Source organism: Topomyia yanbarensis, chromosome 3 (genome assembly GCF_030247195.1).
Source record: "Topomyia yanbarensis strain Yona2022 chromosome 3, ASM3024719v1, whole genome shotgun sequence".
Lineage (NCBI taxonomy): Eukaryota > Metazoa > Arthropoda > Insecta > Diptera > Culicidae > Topomyia > Topomyia yanbarensis.
The window spans coordinates 86,706,018-86,726,462 of NC_080672.1; the positions used below are offsets into that span (position 1 = coordinate 86,706,018).

The following is a 20,445-nucleotide window of genomic DNA, read 5'->3' on the forward strand; positions in this document are numbered from 1 at the left end:
CACCCCGACGGTACTGAGCGCCCAACACAGCTCGCGTCTCAAACCTTGAGCCGATTACAACAAAAGTACATGCAGGTGGATAAAGAAGCGTACGCTATTATTTTCGGCGTAAAGAAGTTTTTTCAATTCTTATACGGTCGGAAGTTTACCCGGATGTCTACTAAGCGGAATACGTGTATATGTGCTCGCTGTTTTGCGAAAACGAGTGTTGGAGAAGCTACATTCCACACAGTTTGGGACAAACCGTACGAAATCGTTACTGTTGGTGGATAAGGATGGATCGAAAAATCGAAGAAATGGTTTCAAACTGCGCTGATTGTTAATCGGTGAGACCAGAACCTGCGAAGATGAGACTGCACTACTGGGAAACTTCTACGGAACCTTTTCAGAGAGTTCACGTGGATTTTGCGGGTCCTGGACACATACTTCTTCACGCTGGTTGATGCTCACAGCAAGTGGTCGGAGATCAAAGTTTGTAGGTCGATTACAGCCGAGAACACGATGAAGATGTGTCGTGAAATCTTCATTACGTTCGGTATTCCGTCCGTATTAGTAAGCGACCATTGCGTTCAATCCACTTCGGAAACCTTTCAGCAGAATTGCTGAAAAGACTGGAAAATTACGATATGCTGTACGCCATCATCCAAGACAGAGTTTGGGAACGTCATATCGACCAAGTTGTTGGCGTTGCTGCCAATTTGCTCGATGTCTCGCTTAAAGGCTCGGCGGACAGTTCTCCAGAGAAGTTAGACGTTGACCACCACTACATTCAAGCAGTACCTACAGTTGGAGAGTCGTTGGCGAAAACTGCTGGTAATATTGGTATGGAACAAACTTGGTCAACACCGGAGTTATCTGGCCAAGATGCGAGTACACCTACAAAAGTGATTCTAGATCTGATTGAAGTCTCTCCAACTAATGGGACTCGTCAAATTGCTGCTGCTGTTAGCCCTCAAAACTTACGGCACTCTAGCCGCGTGATTAATCCTCCACAAAAGTTGAATTTGTATTTGTTTGCATTAAATAATTAAATAAGGATGTTTTTACGAGGGGAGAAGTTTTATAACATAACTGTATCTACATCTCATTGCATGCAGACATCGGTACCAGGAGAAATTCTGCCACATTCTGTGTAGTTCTGTAGTCTTTGAGTGACGGCAAACATGGACTGGAGAGTGTGCGAGTAGTATCCCCATAGCGACCACCAAGCGATTCGCTACCGCATCGGCCAATGGAACCCTGCTGCAGCACGGTTAAGGACGACCGGCAAGCTAAAGTGTAAGACAAAAGTATTTAACAAAAACCTCTTTGTTGAGTCACTTCGGCGAACCGCAGAACCAAGTACGTTGATGAGGCTGCTCTAACAAGAAGAATTGTGACGGCTTGTGACGTTCCACGAAAACTGGAGCCATGCAGTAGACGGCGTGCAGCTTACTGGTTAAATAAGAGCCAGCAGACGGGCTCAGAGAGCAAGATCGGAGAGTGAAAGAGGAGCTCAAGCGACGTTTCGAGAAGGTAGGGACGCTTTAAAACGAGAAATCATGCTTAGCAGGCCAGTTTGCCATAAGTAGCTGTGCTAAGAAATAGACGTCAATCCCGAGGGGACTGACCCGTCAAGACGAAGATGAGCGCCCATCAAAACCAGTAGAAATTTGCCCGGGTAAGCTAACGATAATCGTTGAGGGTCCTACCTGGTTACCGACAGTGGGCGTTCCTCAGGGTTCCATTCTTGATCATACTCTTTGCAACGAGATGTACGATGGGGTCTTGACACTGCGGCTGCCCGGGAAAGTGAAAATCGTGCATTTCGCGGACGATGTGTCACTAACGGTGATGAGTGAGAAACTTTGAGAAGTGGAGGTGCCCGTGCCAGTGAAGGAGACAATAGACGCAATCGAGAGTTGGATGAACGGGGTCAAGCTGCAAATAGCTCACCAACTGCAACTGCAAAGCGGTTCAGTGGATACACCGTCGAAGGGCACTGAAGCAATTGGAAGCAATAATCGACGACCATTGATTACACCTGCGAAAAGTCGGTCTGTTATCTAGTGTTTCGTCATCGGTACTGCGATATGGGGTTCCTGTCTGGAGTGCGGCGCTGAAAACCAAGCGAAACCGCGAAAAGCTGAACATGACGTTCCGGCTGGTGGTCGAAAGAGTTACGATTGTGTACAGAAAAATATCTTCGGAAGCAGTATGCATTATCGCCGAGATAATCCCTATCAGCATCACCCTGGCGGAGGATATCAAGTGCTACAATCAACGAAACGCTAGAAACGTGAGGTAGATGATGAGAATCGATTCGATAGTGACGTGGCAGCAGGAATGGGACAATGCGGAAAAAGGAAAGTTGACCTACCGGCTCATCCCAAACCAGTCGACCTGGACCAATAGAGATCACGGAGAGATGATTTTCCACATGAAACAGCTTCTGTCGGGCCACGGCTGCTCCAGGAAGTATCTTGATCGGTTCTGGTATGCAACGTTACCATTGTACCCGGAGTTTGAGAACATCGAGGAATGTGGTCTTCGAATGTCCGAGGTTTGAAGCGACGTTCAAGGAGCTATTTAATACGGGAGGACCATACATTAACCCAGATAATATAGCCTACAGAATGACAAGCGACGTAAAGACGTGAAACACAGTCAACAGAGTTATGATGGAGATCATGGCCGTCTTACAGCGAAAACGGTGTGATAAACATCGAGCAACGGTTTTGGGAGAGCAATTACCGCCATGGAACTCTCCGCAGGAATAAGCTAGATCCACCGCCGAGGAATAGTCGAGTTGACTGCAACAAAGCACCGAGTATGGGTCATCGCAACGACAGCGAACCGGATGCCACGCTCCATGTGGAATCACGAGACCAACCACTGCACCCCACCGTTTATTCCAAAAGAAATATAGAGAAAACCAAAGAAGAATCGGTATTGGGAGAATTTCTTTCGCCAATAACTCGGGGAGCTGAATGGCTCATCAAGGAAGTGGTGCTAAATGGCACAAGAAGGGTACTAAAGGTTGATTCCATTACAAACACTATCAAAATACCATATAATGAGGGTGAACCATTACCATGCGGTATTATGGGCTTATAGTTTGCTCGGGTCCTCCACCGGAATCGTCGAACTGACCTCGGCACCTGGCTGGTTGGCTCGCTGTCGAACTTCTCTCGCTGGGGAACTCTTCGTCGGAGTAAGCTAGATCCATCGTCGGAGACTAGACCGAGTAGTTCGCGAACAAGTCGGAAGCTCAACGAGGAAGTGGTACTAAGTGGCACAAGAGAAGCGAAGGGTATAAATTAGACAGTCTGAAGTTTGCCGCCCAGATTGTCCTAGTAGGGGAAGAGCAGTAATTCTCGACCCACAGCTGGTTTTCCTAATACCATACAAAAATTGCCACGTGTGGATGGTCGAAAACTGGTAGTGTGTGAAACACTGAAAGAACTAACTACTAAGTAGTTGGATAGGATGTGTGCTGTGCACATAAAAAAATCCTCCCGAAATAATATTGGGGAGGAATCAGGTTACGTGCAAGAGTAGTTGTATTAGCGGGTCGGTTTTTGTACATTTTTTCCTGCTCGGGTTGTTTTTAAACATTTTGTTCTGTTCTCTAAAAACATATTTACAAAAAAGCATATATTATAGATATATACAAAAACATTCATGCCCCCCCCCCCCTCAACAAATTTTCTTACTACGCCACTGGACGCCAAGGCACTTAGCGGTAGTTATCAACAAACCTGGGCCGTTCTCACCAAGCGATTCGAAAATGTGCGTGCGATTGTGGAATCACACCTCCGAGGTTGGCTATCGCTCAAGAAGATGACGTCCGAATCTCACAAAGAGCTGCGTTCACTGGTGAACGAGGTTATCCGCCTACGCTACCTTAAGCAGAAGATGACTAGCGCGCCGTGTCGGAGCACATGACGGAGTGTTGTTGGTTGTGAATGCCCTCGACAAGTCGACACGAAAGGCTTCGGTGTCCACACAACGAAAGGAAAGGCTTCCAAGTTACGAGCAAACCATCAGCAATCGACAAGTTGCCACAGCTGCAAGAAACTCATCTATGATGGATCGTGGCCGGTGTCCTTAAATAGTCGTACGTCCGCGATGATCCAATGCAGCACTCCAACCTATTCTCTATCGAAGAGGTCGAAACCATGATGTAGCGGTTCTGGCAAGTCAAGCAATTGCCGGACATCCCCAAGCTCTCCAAAGAAGAAGTAGCCTGCAAATCCGACTTCCTGTCCACACATAAACGAGGTGCGACAGGGAGGTTTGTGGTACAACAACCATTCAAGGAAACCGTTGCCAAGCTGGACGATTGCCGAGATTTAGCACTAAAGCGATTTCTGATGCTAGAGAAGAGATTGTTACGTAACCCCTGGCTCCAGACCCAGTACATTGAGTTCATCCGAGAATACGAGACTCTCGGTCAGTGCCATGAAGTGATCGAATCAGAAAATTTTCTACCTGCCACATCACGCCGTATTGCGTTCCTTCAGCGCAACTACTAAATGTCGTGCGGAATTCGATGCCAGCGCGAAGTCGTTCCCATCCAATCTTGCGTTGAACAACGTACTCCTCGTTGGTCCGGTAGCGCAAAGCGAGCTGTACTCCATCTTGCTTCGATTTCGCACCCATAAAGTAGCGTTCGCAGCAGACATTTCCAAAATGTATCATCAGATTCTGGTGGCACCTAAACATAAACACTGTCAACGAATCTTCTGGCGTGAACGAACGTCGCAAAACCGTTGCGGGTACTGGAACTGGCCACCGTTACTTATGGCACAGCATCGGAGCCATACCAAGCAACGCGGTGCCTGACACAATTGGCTGCGGATGAAAATGATGATTACCCTATAGCACTCGATATAATAAAAAATGAGGTCTACATGGACGATACGCTATCTGGTTCCGATTCGGTGTCGGAAGCTATCCATAGAGCTATTCCATAGAGTTCCTCCAACACGTGTCACCCGAAGATGCACTACTCCTCGCTAACCAGATCAAGCCAGTGACAAGAGACGTTGTGACCAAGCGGTTGATCTACGCCGAAGTCGCCAAATTTTACGACACTCTCGGACTGTACCCACCGACTATTGTCCTCGCCAAACTACAAGCGCAACATCTGTGGAGCATTAAGGCAAACCCGGCCGACGAAGAATTTGCGCAACAGTGGCAAAAACTCCATAGCTCATTGTCACACCTCAACCAAATCCCAAAAGTCCTAGCTGCACCAACCCCCGACTGGCGTTGTAGTATTAATCGGACCACAAATATTGAAATTAGATGATTCTGAAACAGCGTTTTGGAAATGGCAATCTTGGCATTTACATATTTCGTTCGTTAGATTAGAAAAGCACTAAATAATGTATTAATTCCCCCTTCGATCCGAATACTTATCCATCATGTAAACTTCATTCGACACAATACCGTTTATGCACTTGATAAAGAACAAAGCGAATAAAATTGTTTGCTTGTTTCACTGAAGTCTATAGCGTAGCGATTTATCGCTCAGAGCGAGATGAGAAGGTAGACCGTAGAAAAGGTTTCATTAATATCTTTTTGATTAACAAGACTTCTTATATCCCAGATTTGATTATTAATTAGGAATAAAAAATAAACGCATCATTGACGCTATCCTTTTTAATCTATCTTCCAGTACCTCTACGAATTCGGATGGCACCACAAAGGCCTGATAGGCATCACCGAGCCGCGGAGAATCTCAGCCATCACACTGGCGGACCGGGTAGCCACGGAACGTGGCGAGTTGAGTGGGGAAACCGTGGGCGTCTCGATTCGATTCATTACGAAGTGTGATCCTGCCACTACTAAGATTAAGTACATGACGGAGGGCATTCTGCTGCGTGAGATGTTGGCCGATCCTCTGCTCACGCAGTACAGTGTGATTATGGTTGACGAGGCGCACGAGAGGAGTGTACTAACCGATACGGTGATGGGTTTACTGAAGAAAATTGCCCGCCGAAGGTCCGCACTGAAGATCATAATTTCATCTGCGACAGTTGATGCGGAGTTGTTTCAGGAGTTTTTCAATTTGAAGAAAAAGAAGGACGAAACTGACACCTCGGTAGCACTGACCGTGGAAGGTCGAATGTTTCCGTACGACGTTTTCTATTTACAAGGTTTGAGCTGGATTTGTAAAAATTCTTTTAACAGTTATATCTCACATGTTACATATTTTCAGAACCTTGTCCAGATTACGTCAAAGCTACGGTTGAGACGGTAATGAAAATTCACCGAAAAGAACAGTCAGGAGACATACTCGCTTTTCTGACTGGTCAAGAAGAGGTCCTGAAGGCACTTGATTTGCTACGGGAGCACAAAGAAGCTAGTGGAAAGGACGATTTGATGATACTTCCCATGTACGGAACATTATCGAATACAGACCAGCTGAAGGTGTTTTTCAACGTTCCTAAGGGTGTACGTAAGGTTATACTAGCTACGAATATTGCCGAGACATCTATTACTATCCCTGGAATCGTCTACGGTAAGTGTACATTGCTAATGTAACAATATTCCTGAGCCGAGTTTTTACCCTTCACTTTCAGTTATCGACTGTGGATTCGTCAAACTGAATTGGTATTCGGCTGAAAGCACCACCAACAGCCTAGTGATTGTTCCCACAAGCAAGGCCGCCGCAGAACAGCGAGCAGGCCGTGCCGGTCGAGTGCGCAGTGGTAAAGTTTATCGTCTCTACACGGAGGAAGCTTGGGAGAAACTACCCGAATTCACTCCACCGGAAATGCGCCGAACTGACCTGTGCAGTACGGTTCTGTACCTGAAAGCTCTTGGAATCGACAATGTTTTAAGGTTTACCTTTCCTTCGCCACCACCAGCGAAGCATCTGCTGGCGTCAATTGAAACGCTCTACGCATTGGAAGCACTAGACACAGAAGGCAACCTGACCAGTCCGGTTGGTTACTTCCTAGCTGAAATGCCTATCAACCCAATGATGGCAAAAATGCTATACAAGGCAGGAGAAATGGGATGCTCTGAAGAAATTCTTATCGTAATTGCCATGCTGCAAGTACAATCGGTGTTTTCGAAGCCGGTCAGCGGGCAGGCTTCGATAAGGGCGCGGATCGCTAAACGAAATTTTGAAGTAGCTGAAGGAGATCTGATCACACTTTTAAACGTTTATACGGCATTTATTGAGAATGGCCGCACGAAAGAGTTCTGTGGTCAAAACTTCCTAATTTACCGTAACCTGAAGCGAGCTCACGAAATCAAATCTCAGTTGTGTAGCATGCTGGAGAGGGAATTGAATATACCGCTGCTTTCTTGCAATGGAAACGTGGAAGTTATTTGCCGTTGTATATTGTCTGGATTTTTCCCGTATGCCGCATATTTGCATCATTCCGGAGTTTATAGAACGGTTAGAGGTAACACGGAGCTCGCGGTTCATCCTCTTTCGGCGCTGTACACGGTTGAGCAGCCGCAGTGGGTAATTTTCTGTGAACTTTTGCACACAACGAAACTCTTTATGAAAGATATCACAGTCATCAAACAGGAGTGGCTGACCGAATTGGCACCTCATTATTACCATAAGGTTACAGTTAGAGATGATTACTAAAAACTAATTCGTTAAGCTTCTAATAAAGATTCGCATTCAAATAAATGGTAGTATTTAAAAATTCACTTTAAAGTGCATTACAAAGAAATTCGGATACCAATATTTTCACTCTGAAATGAATTTCAATTTTATTTCTCAACAGTTATGCTTTTCACGATGCTGTTTAATACCTGAGAAGTGGTGCACTCGGGAAATTCCTTAACACATGCCTTACCGGAACCACCTAATCCCCCCACCCGTGGATCAATAGGCAATGTGCCTAAGTGGGGAACATTGGTCAACTCAGCCAACGCCACCCCACCGCCTGAGGAAAAAATATTTGTGCACTCAGCACAATTCGGACACACAAACCCGCTCATATTTTCCACAATGCCAATTATTCGAATTCCGGTTTTCTTGCAAAAAGTAACTTCTTTTCGCACGTCCTCCAGCGCCATTTCCTGCGGCGTCGTAACAATAATCGCTCCGTCTGCATTGACCGCTTTCAAACATTCCATTACTGTAATATGTTCGTCCGAAGTCCCTGGAGGGGTATCAATTATCAAATAGTCCAACTCATCCCACGCTACGTCCTCTAGAAATTGCTTGATCATTGCCGTTTTCTTGGGTCCTCGCCAGATAACAGCATCGGTTCTGTTCTTCAATAGGAAACCAATTGACATAACGGCCAGCGTCTTGTCTGCACCGGTGTAAACGGGAACCCATCCTTCATCACACTGATGTACGTCGTGGTCTTCTAGGCCGAGCAGGTATGGCACACTAGGACCGCATAGATCAATATCCAGCAATCCGACCTAAAATGGGAGTGATACCAAATCTTTGTAAATGTACGATAGTAGATTTTTTGAGCCGGTGTACTATAGTTCACACGTTACAGTGTAATTGTAATTGTAATTTTATTGCATACGGTATTCTGTTGGTTTACACCTAGTATCAGGACAAGGAAAAACGTTACAGTGTGATAAACAAATTATACAAAAGCTCTGTGTTCGATGACTCACCTTAAAACCGGATTCTGATAACGTCAGTGCAAGTTGGGTGCTCACAGTGGACTTTCCCACGCCACCCTTTCCTGACAGGACAAGGATTATGTGTTTTACTTTGTCGAGCATTTTAGGAACAAAATTAAAATATTATTTTTGGAAAGTCAGCGAATAAACAAACAACAGCTGATTGGGATCAGGGTGGCCAGATAGAATTCCTTAATATCGGTAGGGTCACTAAAAGTTTATCGGTAGTTATCGGTAGGCCGGGTTGTTGTCCCAAAAACGTAGTATTGACATAGAATTGTAAAATACTGACAACACATATCATGCCAAATCCAACCAAAAAATTAAATGTTGAGTAGGATGTGTCCAAAATCAATAAAAATCGGTAGTTTTCGGTAGGAATAACAAAATATCGGTAGTTTTGCCTTCGTCGTCTGTGAATCGGTAGGGAAGACCAAAATCGGTAGGACTACCGATAAATCGGTAGGTCTGGCCACCCTGATTGGGATTCCTTTAACACTACAGTTACTGTTACTACGGTTACTACAGTTATTGAATTCTGACATTTTAGCGTTACCCGTGGTGAATTGAATACACGGTTAGAGTAAGTGCTAGGGATGCCGGGTATATTCAAAATATCTTAACATTTAACCCATTATTGCCCACCACATTTTTTGGGCACAGGGAGCAGCACAAAATCGACCTTTTCGGTCGAAAAAAATAGACAAATAAAAATATTTTTGTACACAAAGTAACTGTTAAGGAACTGCTTCCTGAGATATAGTGACCGCTTCAAAGGAACTTTTCAAAAAATACGATTGCAAAATAATTGAGTTAAACGGTCGGTGCAGCAAGTTGACGGTTCAATGGTCAACAGCTACCAGTTTATAAATAGTTGAAATTCAATTTATTGTGCTCCGATTTTAATGAAATTTTGAGAGAATTTTGCTCAACGATGTACTTTCAGAATAATCTAGCTTTAGAAAATCTGCTTTGGTTCCATCCCGAATAGAATTTTACAACAGCATTTACCCTACAAATCATCATAAAACAATTAATATTATGATTATTACTGTATCAACATTGTTCGACGCAGAGTTCTCGCAGTAGATTTACAATAAAATTTCATGTAACAATCAATTTTATTGTTCAGTAAGAAACTAATACAGACAATCCACATTAAATTTTACTGTTTTCGAGAAGTAAAATAGATTTTTTCAATGTTAAGATACATAACCACCCCTCTTTTTTACTGTAAAAGTCGATATTACATTGAAATTTACTGTAGAAACGTTATTGATTTTGTATTGTAGCATAACACTATAATTTACTGTAAATGATTGTAAAATAACTGTACTGTCACAATGAAAATCATGGTTTTGTTATTGTACATTTCTATTCGGGATTTGAACAAATTTGTAACCCCTAAACAGAAAATTGAACCTATATAGAACATAAACGCTGCTTCAAACACTTTAACTTCCCAACAAACATTAGGAGCTGAACTATAAGACTACGTGTTGATTTAAAGCAGATTAAAGGTTATGTAAGCTGAATAAAACTTTCGCTGAACTATTTAAACATTAACAGTTTATTCAGCCTATTTAAAATCCAGTATTCGCCAGTTCCAACTAGGCTGAACTATACTACTAATAAATGTAATAGCGACAATATTAAAGCTTTTATTCAACCATCTTAATTAGACTGAATTGCAAGTTGAACAAACGATGCTGTTACCAATACTATTACCTTTAACCATTAAGCTGCACTACATGTCTTCAAAAGGTTGTTTCTACCTTTACATTTGCCGTTATACCACCTTTGACTTTTAGCTGAATTATGTGTTTAACAAAGGTTATTGTAACCACTACAAAAATTGGCGCGATTAGCAAATCATGAGGAATGGCAACCGACCTGGGTTCGCGTCCCAATACACACACAATATTTTTTTACTATTAAGTGAAGGATTTTTTTTATTATTTCGGTATATTTAAATTGAGATGTTTTGCATATATTACAGTTAAGGAGCAATAGATCAATAAATGAATAAAGAAATAAAGAAAGTTTATTTAGTTTTTTTATATCTACTAAGTTTTCACCACGGGAAATACACGATTTACAGTTTTTCAATGTACAAGTTTACCAATCACACGCGCCCTCGTTTATGTAAATTTACCTTTTAATTCGAAACGATCTGTTTACTTGTGAAACATGAATATTCTCATATTGAACACAAGAGAAACTTTTTTTTTCCAACGTTGCTATAAATTTTTGACACCAGCATTGTTACCATGATTTTTTTCTATCCATCCACTTGCAAACAAAGGTACAATGAAATGATTATTCACGCTGGCGAACTTTATTGATATAAATAAATAAACTATTGAATTCGAACAGCGACTTCCGCTTACCAAAAAAATCACAATGCAAAGAAAATCATTTGGCAGGGAGTGGTAAATAAATTGAGGAGATTGCCACCTTAGAATTATAAATGACTTCAATCCATCATTCAGCTACCACCACTTTCATATAACACCCATTTTTCCTTATCTAAATGTTTTGTGACAACCATAAATCCTCACCTTGGAAACAAAAACGACTATAATCATCATTTTTGAAATAAATTATCTAATTTAAAATTCCCGAATGTTCTAAAAATTATTAATTAAAAAAAATTGAAATAAAAAAATTATCGTAGGTTGGGATTCGAACCCAAGCCAACTAGGTTCACTCAAATCTATAGAAGCCTACTGAAGCCTTTGTACAGACTCTATTCAGCAGCCTAGACTTGTCGGTACATCGGTGAAATCTTAAGCATTCAATGTATGCAAGATTGGTGCAGACAGTAAGGTAAGTGCTTAGTATTCAACAGGTTGCTGGTTCGGATCCAGGTACGTGATGTGATATCCAACAAGGTAATACAATTTTTCTCTAACTGTAGCGTAACACAAATAAAAGAATATGGCTTCCAAAGAGATTGATGGCGTGTGTAACTTGAAATAAATGTCTTTTTTAACAATTTTCCTATGATAATTCTCTCAGCTGAATAGCGGTAACGAAAAGGTTTATTGATAAAGCTGAACTGTTGTTTTCATCAGGCTTTATACGTACTGAAGAATTGTTCTTTCATGTTTCTTAATCAGACAAGCTGAATAAATTCCCCAAATCCCGGATGTTTAAGGGTGGAATAAACGATATATGATTACACGTATACTTCCAATGTTCGGCTAGAGCTGAATAAAGCAACTGTTAAAACGTTTATAAAACCACGAAATGTTTGTTGGGTTGTCTACACGCCTTCAGTAAGTATGCACAATATTAACTATAGTTGGTAATGCAGGTTTTGCATTATTACTTGATTAATGGGATAGTAGGTTGGGCCACAGATAACAGACGTTTAGGCTCGATTTGAATCATGTGTAAATACCCGCTACTGAGATTCCGAATAAATCAGACGGCTGAAACACGTTTGGCAAACGTTTGTAGATGGCGCAATGATCGACGCAATGCAGTTAGAGTGCAGCTGTCAAACACGTATAGCAAACAGTTGCGCAGATGGCAATAGTGAAACACGGTTTTCCAACGTTTATCAATTTGAAAGTTTACACAGGTTTTTGAAGAAATTTTGTTCTAGCCTAAACGTCTGTTATCTATGGTTGGGCCTTAAGATGTCAATAAAACATGTGTTCATTTGCCCCCAACTCGCTTGCACAGAAAAATAAAACAACCCAAAGCATAAGTTCTTTTAACTTAAACCTAGGTACTTTTGAGTTTTGCGTCTTTTCACACTTATTAGTGTTGTCTTATTCTTCTTCCTCTTCCAATTCTGTTTATTTTCCGTCGGCCTATTTCCGCTACGAGGCCAAACACCGACGCCAGAGAGGTGACACTCCCACTGTCTGGATTGGATATCGACCCATCAAACTCATGGACCGGGGACCAACGGCTTTACTTCCCTTCCGAAGGAAGGCGTGACCTCAAATTTTTCTCACCTCTGAAAAATCTCAACGACCTCGACTGGGATTGAACCCAGACCAACTGGGGTGGGTGGCGGTCACGCTTACCACCCAACCATCGGCGCCGTCAGTGTTGTCTTATAACGACGCTGAATCCTTCTGGATAAAGACTCGACACGTCAATCGTTTGTGTTGTCATTTATCTGTCAGTGTGATTCTACACGCTCATTGAAAATAACTCAAAAGTGAGTGACCAGCCACTCAATTCCATAAAAAGTGCACATGGTCAAAAATTGAGTTTTCCTCACTTACTCAGTTTTGAGTTCGGGTACAAAATGTCAATTTTGAGTACTTTTTACGCAAAGACAAAATTTGAAATTTAACCGATCTGTATTTTTAATAATACTAACAAACGCATTAATCTGCATATAAAATTCCACTTACCTGTATCTCTAGTTGATAATACGATGCTTATAAATTTATTCCGAGGTCCTTTCTCCTTTTTCCTGTAAATAGGATCTCGTGCTACTGGATATACAAAATAAGAAGGTATGTTATTTTAAAAAGAAACCACACTTGCGAAAACTTACCTTTTAGTTTTCCGAATGTCTCCTCGTTGATTTTTTTTTCTGTTGAATCAACATTTGAAACTATTTTCAATTTTTTGTGTGCGGGCTGTTCCACTTCGTGCACCAGTAAGTTTTTTTTCACTCAAATAGTTGATAATTTAATGGTTACTCCAGAGTTCAGTCCATTCTACTCAAATCGATACTCATTTTTTGACAGTTTGCCCCGGTTTTTGAAATTGAGTAGTGGAAACTCAAATTTTGAGTAGTTTTGAATGAGCGTGTAATCGAGCACGAGACCTGTCAATATCATTCCAATCGAGCAGAAGACTTGTCAAATGTTGCAATCTGATGAATGAATTTTGGAAAGTATTGTGATAGTGAGTTAAAATATTTTGAAAAAATTTCTGAATCGAATCTCTAAGGCAAGGTAAAACATATCGACACAGATCTTTCATTAGGGCCTAAGTCGCAATGTACTCAAATGGAGAAAAATCAGTTTCAATATTCGGCGAAGGTTTTCTAAATGTAGTTTTTATTGTAGGTATAAATTACTTTATGACCGTGTTTTTCCGGAAGAATTTTTCGTTAAACCTTATGACAATATAACAAAGAATTTAATTCCTATGTGCTTTTAGTGGGTAGAAACTAAAAAAATGCTTACGCCCAATTTGCATCCCAGTCGTGATTTCGCCCTTCAGCAACCACCATTTGCGGAAGGGCTAAACCATGTACATAATTTTCAGAAGGGCGCGGTAAATGGGCTAAACTGACTCTGTCTTGCTGGGTAGGGCTGAGTAAATGGGCGAGCTTGACAGTATACTTTTTATGTAAAAGAAAGGGCGCGTGAATCTTTTCTTCAAATTTCATGAAAATATCGAAATATTCGAATGTTTATGTGCAACAACTATCGAGTAGACATGATCATAGTAGATATTGCTTATCATTTATATAACAGAATCGCCGTTTATTCTTTTATTTGTGAATAATAACCGTACGCCCGCTTCTGTCTAAAAATGTAAGTTTGGCCTTTATATTCCATATGAGAAGAAGGGCCTAAGTCGAAATCTCGAAGAAAATGCATGTTTCGCCGTTTTGTTTTCTTTAATTATACATCGAACTAAAAACCATTTTAACTAATTTTCACCTCAATCTTGTAGTATTTTTGTTGCATAATGTCGTAATAGCGAAAACGCAGTTTGTTTACATTTGCGATTTAAGCCCTAATGAAAAATCTATGTCGATATAACTTTTATCATTACGGTGCCTTCTAAAAGTTGCTTCAACCATTGCAGCTATCCGTAATGTTATAATTTTCTGGTAAACCACAGAACCGGGCCCATTCCGCACGAAGGTCGTAGTTTACCAGGAAGCGAAAAAAACAATATTTTTAAAACCGGCAGTAGTTTTATTGGTGCAAAACTTCACACAGCACTTCATGATGAAAAAATTATCGACGTTGCAACTCTGCGGTAACTGTAGTATACGAGTCAGCTGAAGTTAACGCTGTGAAAGTGGTGCTAGTTTACAGAAAATAATGTTGCCAAACCATTTTATTTAGTTGGGATAAGATGGTGAGTTTTTATTCAGTAATTCAGCGTCTTTAGTGTTGTGAAAAACAAAACGAGAGATTAGACTCAGTCGGGCCCTTCCTTTCTTTTGAGTTGTTGGAAGCAAAGACGATTCAGTCGTGATTCGCTGGTTGGACACTTTTTTACTGGACCGCTTTTTAGTTGGACCTCCGCTAGTTGGACCATTGTTCAACTTAAAAGCAGCTGAATGTCAAAATCTTATGTCAAATTTACTTTGACAATCAATCTGACAATTATTAGAGATGTGAATAGATGCAATTACACCACTAACGTCTCCTTCGGAGAGTTTTTGACATCTGTCAGTCGTTCCAACTAACGAATCAAATTCGCTAGTTGGACAAAGGTGTGGCCCAACCAGCGAATCACGACACGATTTTATATAGAAAGACACGCGGAGAGAAATAAAAGTAAATTTGCATGGCATACTAAGTTATTTTCTAAGAGTTATTTTCGTTATTTTGCCCGTTCGTTTTGGCAACCAGGAGATTTATGTAAAATTCCTTTTTTGAAGTATTTTGCAAAACACCCCAGTCAAAAAAGGCAAGTTGCTGGCTAACGGGGGGCTGTTTGCCAACTCGACTGTGCTAATTGCCCTTCAATTTGCCAGCATATTGCTGGCAATTAGGGGGCTATTTCAAATGCAACATTTGGGCGATTTGCCGCCGTCATTTTTTTGCCGCCCAACCCGCCCTGAAATCGCCCCCAAATCGCCCACGGAACGCGCCATTTAAACGCCCTTTATTGCCTAATATGAAAATTAAAAATAATGGATTCATTATCTACTCACATATACTTACCAGTATACTAGGTAATCACCACCAAATTATAGGAAGAATCAGTGGTGAAATTGGTATTGCATTTCAAAACTTATCAAAATCTGACGTTAATTAAGACTTTAGGTCAGAGATCTTGTTCTACTATACATACACACGATTCCACAATTTCCCACATTCGTTGGCTAAATTAAGTGCACTACACAAAGTACAAGTGAAAACACACCAATTGTTAAAAAAAATTAAAGTTAAACCAAACATGAACCGCCATTTTTGAAAAACGCGAAAAACAACCAAGTCCATTTCAGCTGCCAGAAAATTTGTCTAAGTATTGAAATTGCCTTTAAATCGCATTCGCAAATTGCATTTGTTCCGAGGGGCAATTAGCACAGGCGAGTTGAGTCAAACGTCAAACTATTTAAATCGCCTGACCATGTTCGTCCGCATTTTTTTTGACAGGGACACAATCGTAAAACTCCGAAAGGCTGTGATCTACGTTAGATGTTTTCGTAAAACTAGAAAAACATATTTCGCGAGAATACCGTTGGTGAGAAACAACAATATTGCCACACAGTTGGTTACTTTGCTGATGTCATTCAAAATTAGGCAATCCATGAGACATTTGTTTGGCAATTCAGTGGTGGGTTTTGTCAACAAGTTTATTTTCTTCTACTCTAGAAAGAGAACTGCGGAGAGAAAAACAGCATTTTTGGCAACGTATGCCCCGACATTATATGGCAACACGTCCAATGTTATAAGGATGGCCAGTGTTCGATTGGATTCGTTTTTTGACAGCTAAACCAAAATCCAATCGATACAAAATGGAATCTCCGAAGTTCTCATTCTAGAGTTTTTCTACTCTTCTCCTGCGAATAGAAAAACGGAGAATTGACTGGCGAGAGAAGTTCTCCCAAAACGGAGCCAACCAGCCAAATGCCGAGGTCGGTCCAGCAATTTCGGTGGAGCAAGGCGTTCGGTTTGCTGGTACTCCAACGACCCGCCACTGGTGGTGTCTTGTCGCTACCAGCGAAAGAAGTTCTCCCGATACCGATTGTCCGGTTTTCATTATATTTCTCACGGGCCAATCAGTTGGGTGCCGTTGTCGGTCCGGCGATTCCGGTTGGAGCGTGGCGTCCGGTTCGCTGGCGCCCAGACGACCCATACCCGGTGCTGGATTGCAGTCCACTCGACTATTCCCCGGCGGTGGATCTTGCTCTCCCGAAACCGTTGCTCGCTGATCATCATGCCAATTCTGCTGTAAGGTAGTCATGATCTGCGTCACCACTCTGTTGACCGCGTTCCACGTGTTTATATTGTTTGTCATTCTGTAGACGACATTATCCGTGTCCTTTCCTCTCGTTTCAAGCAACTCCCTGCGTGTCGTTTCTTACTTCGGACATTCGAAGAACACTTGCTCCGGTGTCTCCCCGACGTTTTCACACTTCGGGCACAATGGTGACGTTGCGTGCCGAACCGATAAAGGTACTTCCTGAAGTAGCCCAGTCCCTACAAAAGGGGAGTCAGGTGGAAGGTCAAATTTTCGTGCCTTCTATTGACCAACATCGACAGGTTTGGGATGAGCCGGTAGATCCACCTTCCTTTCTTCGTATTGTCCCATTCCTGCGGCCACTTCATCGCATCGATTCTCGCAGGTTTTCTCACGTTTCTGGTGATTTTTCGATTATGGCACTCGATATCCCCCGCCATGGTGATGCTGATGGTGTTCACCCCGGCAACAAAGCATATTGCCTCCGACGATATTATTCTGTACGCCCTAGCGACTCGTACGACCATCAGCCGTATCGTCCTGTTCAGGTATTAGCGGTTCCGCTTGGTTTTCTCCGTCGCACCACAGACAGGAATCCCATATCACAATATCCATGACGAAACACTAGATAGCAGACGTCTCGTGCTGTTTTTAAGACCTCCGACGTTTGGCATGATCTTTGCTATTGCGTTTGTTGCCTTCGACGCCTTTTCGCAAGCGTAGTTGACGCTCAACCGGTCGTCGATTATCACTCCCAATCAAGGATGCAAAATGCCTACCTTTTCCACGGCTGTAATTTTTCTGCCTACATTCTCATTTCTCTCTCGATGCTGCTGTCATTCGCTAGTGCAGGACGCCCAGCGCTGTACGGCTGCCTGTGTGTAAAGCAGTAACATGACAGAAAACTACTGTCCCCAGTACAGCCACCAGACGCGAGCGGTACAGCTTCGCTTTCCTTATTTTACATTTTTTAATATTTTCAATCTTTTTAATATTTTTATTCAAAAATGACTACAATGAATGCGGCTCATTTACGCCACGGCCGGCATCAACGCTTTCGTGTGCGGGACTCTCCCTTTGACTATGCAGAGAAAAATGTACAAAGCGAGAGAACAAACTTTACTACGCCACACTCTCACCGAGCAGTCGGAGTACAGCAGCAAAACAAAAATGTATTCTACTGCTGTACGGCAAAATGTACTCGGTTTGACTACTGTTCTGGCAAGAGCTGTAGTGATGCGTCGCTGTAGCGGGCTGTACGGCTTGTGCAAATGTAAATATATCGAAAAAAATGTAGTTTATCGGTACCGTTGGCATCCCTGCTCCCAATTGCTTCAGTACACTCACGTACAATCACGAGCTCTCCGACGTCGATCTGCATCCGTTGAACCGCTTTGTAGTGGCTGACTAAAATACCTCCGTCTTGTGGTTAGCTATTTGCAGCTTGACCACCGACGAACCGCCATGGAACAAAAAGTGCGTCAGATGGTGTCCTAATTGCTTAAATTAAAATACGTTGTTACACTAGCGGCATCTGTATAATGGTTCGCGTGGTAATTTTCGCCGATAAAACAACAATACGCAAAATACAAAGTGTGTCGATGTTGAACCAGGTATGATCGAATGAACAAACGTTCTTTTGTTCATGTTAAAGATCGTTTTATCCAGCTTTTTATTCCTTTATGTATGCACTATTTCACAAAACTGGCGCTGGTAAATGCATTATCCACATTAATCGTGAGCCAAGCGCACTATCAATCTCCTCTTCGCTTCTGTTTAGATGCATGCTTGGCACTCTCGAGCACTGTCCGAATTGCCTCCACAGTCGATACTTCTTTGCGAAATCCGAACTGCATCATGGACAGTCCGCGTTCACCCTCCGTGCATTTCGTTAGCCTGTTAAGGATGATTCTTTCTAGGAGTTTTCCGAGTGTATCCAGCAGACATGTAGGTCTATATGGGGCTGTATCGCACGGTGGCTTCCCTGGACAGAAAGACCAGCTTCCACATTTCGGGGAAGTTGCCTTCATTTAAAAACTTCTGTAACACCATCCTGAACATATCCGGATATGCCAGGATCGCAGCTTTCAGGACCACGTTTGGTGTCTATTCTTTCTATTTCAGGTGCTTCGATGCTTCTGCGAGATCATCATTAGTCACTTGCCGATCGTCCGTGTTTGCTTCTTCTTCTTCGCCGAACAGTGTCGGTGGCCAGATACTTGGATCGTGATTCGAAAAAGGCCCTCGATGATCTTCAGCTTATCTGTGTACATTTCGGCTGGCATCGTCGAGCTCTTCATTTTCGCTATGACGACACGGCGCGCGTCGACCCAAGGATTGACGTCTACTTCTCGGCACAACACCTTGTGGCAATCTGACTTGCTAAGTCTGATTTCCCGTTTTATAGCGACTCTAGCTTCCCGAAATGCTGCCTTGCGCTCTTCTCTCTGTGGCTCCGATATTGCTGAGTCCACCTTCTGTTTATGAAACAAGTGGCGCGTAGCGTACTCAGCGTCTCGTTCCACCAGCAAGCTGGACACCGTCTATTGCGCGACTCCAGTTTTCACGGCATAGTGGCGTCACAATCCTTCCGCATCTACGTTATCAGTTCCACTGTTCGGCCGAAATACCTCAACGAAGAAGTATTTGTTGAATGTTTTCGTCTTTCACTTTCGCTTGCCGGTCATTTTTCTCCGATCCACATTAGGCTGTTCGCAACGCTGATGTATTCTATATAAGATGTTCAATTTCACATCACCGACTAAAACATATCGATCACAATGCTGAGATGCAGTTCTATTTTTCGAGCACTTTTTTGGATAAGATTTAAAACAGCTCGACTATTTTGTTTTAAATATTCCATAATTTAAAACACGAATAGAACACTGTTCTAAATTTTTTTCATTAGTATGTGTGACGACTGATAACAGAAAAAACAAGAGCATTGCATGAAAATGTATAACCTCGCTTTTCTGACAGCTCAGAGAGCTTGTTTACATGGACTTAGAAAATTTTTGATCCCACCCAGTACAAGAATCTTTGTTCGATTTCTAACACCATGTAAACAAGCTCGCTGAACTGTAATTTTTTCGAGCATTTTTGCTCTTATGACGTCATCTTGCAATGTCCTAGGTGTCATATAAGTGACAAACAATAACAAAATCAAATATACAACATTTACAACACGTGCCTAAATCATCGCATTGGGAACACCGTGTTCTATACGTATTTTGACAGATCCAAATTATTCGAAGGCTTGTCATTTTGAAACAAATTTACATCACAGCATTGCGAACAGCCTTAGGGTTTCGTAGATACGGTAGATACGGTAGCGAAACGCCTGATCGCTATGAATATACTTCTCGCATACTCTCCAGTCCATGTTCGCCGTCAGTGAAGAGATACAAAATGTGACGTCGATGATAGACTTCCTCCCGTCTCTCAGAAATGTGCTAACGGAACCTTCATTGCACAATCATACGTATAACTACGCTAGAGCTTTCTGCAGGATCCACACTCTTTTGTTGGTTCCTCTAATGCTACCTTCCACAGCCCAGGCACTGAAGTCACTGCCACTGACTTCCGACTTTCTGCTAATCAACTGCTCGGTTAACTGCTCCAGCATTAGGTTGAACTACTGCACTGTCTACTATATTGGAGGTGCGTAACAGCTGCACATGAAGACGCCGTTGAATTGGCGATTAA

At 42.3% G+C, this 20,445-nt stretch overlaps 2 protein-coding genes across 2 annotated transcripts in view; one reads left to right on the forward strand and one right to left on the reverse strand.

Annotated features, from left to right (window-relative positions):
* LOC131688753 (probable ATP-dependent RNA helicase DHX35) overlaps positions 1–7,642 on the forward strand; it is a 34,838-nt gene extending 27,196 nt beyond the window's left edge. The window contains exons 3-5 of the mRNA XM_058973240.1: positions 5,666–6,146; positions 6,209–6,511; positions 6,573–7,642. Of these exons, the coding sequence (XP_058829223.1) occupies positions 5,666–6,146; positions 6,209–6,511; positions 6,573–7,597 (1,809 nt within the window). The 3' untranslated portion in view covers positions 7,598–7,642. The remainder of the gene's footprint in view (positions 1–5,665; positions 6,147–6,208; positions 6,512–6,572) is intronic.
* Positions 7,643–7,713: 71 nt separating this feature from the next.
* LOC131689549 (cytosolic Fe-S cluster assembly factor NUBP2 homolog) lies at positions 7,714–8,899 on the reverse strand. The gene is made up of 2 exons (XM_058974737.1): positions 8,599–8,899; positions 7,714–8,391 (listed from the first exon to the last, which is right to left on the reverse strand). Exons 1-2 carry the CDS (start codon positions 8,707–8,709, stop codon positions 7,726–7,728), a joined length of 777 nt encoding a protein of 258 aa, XP_058830720.1. The 5' UTR covers positions 8,710–8,899; the 3' UTR covers positions 7,714–7,725.
* Between the last annotated feature and the right edge of the window lie 11,546 nt (positions 8,900–20,445).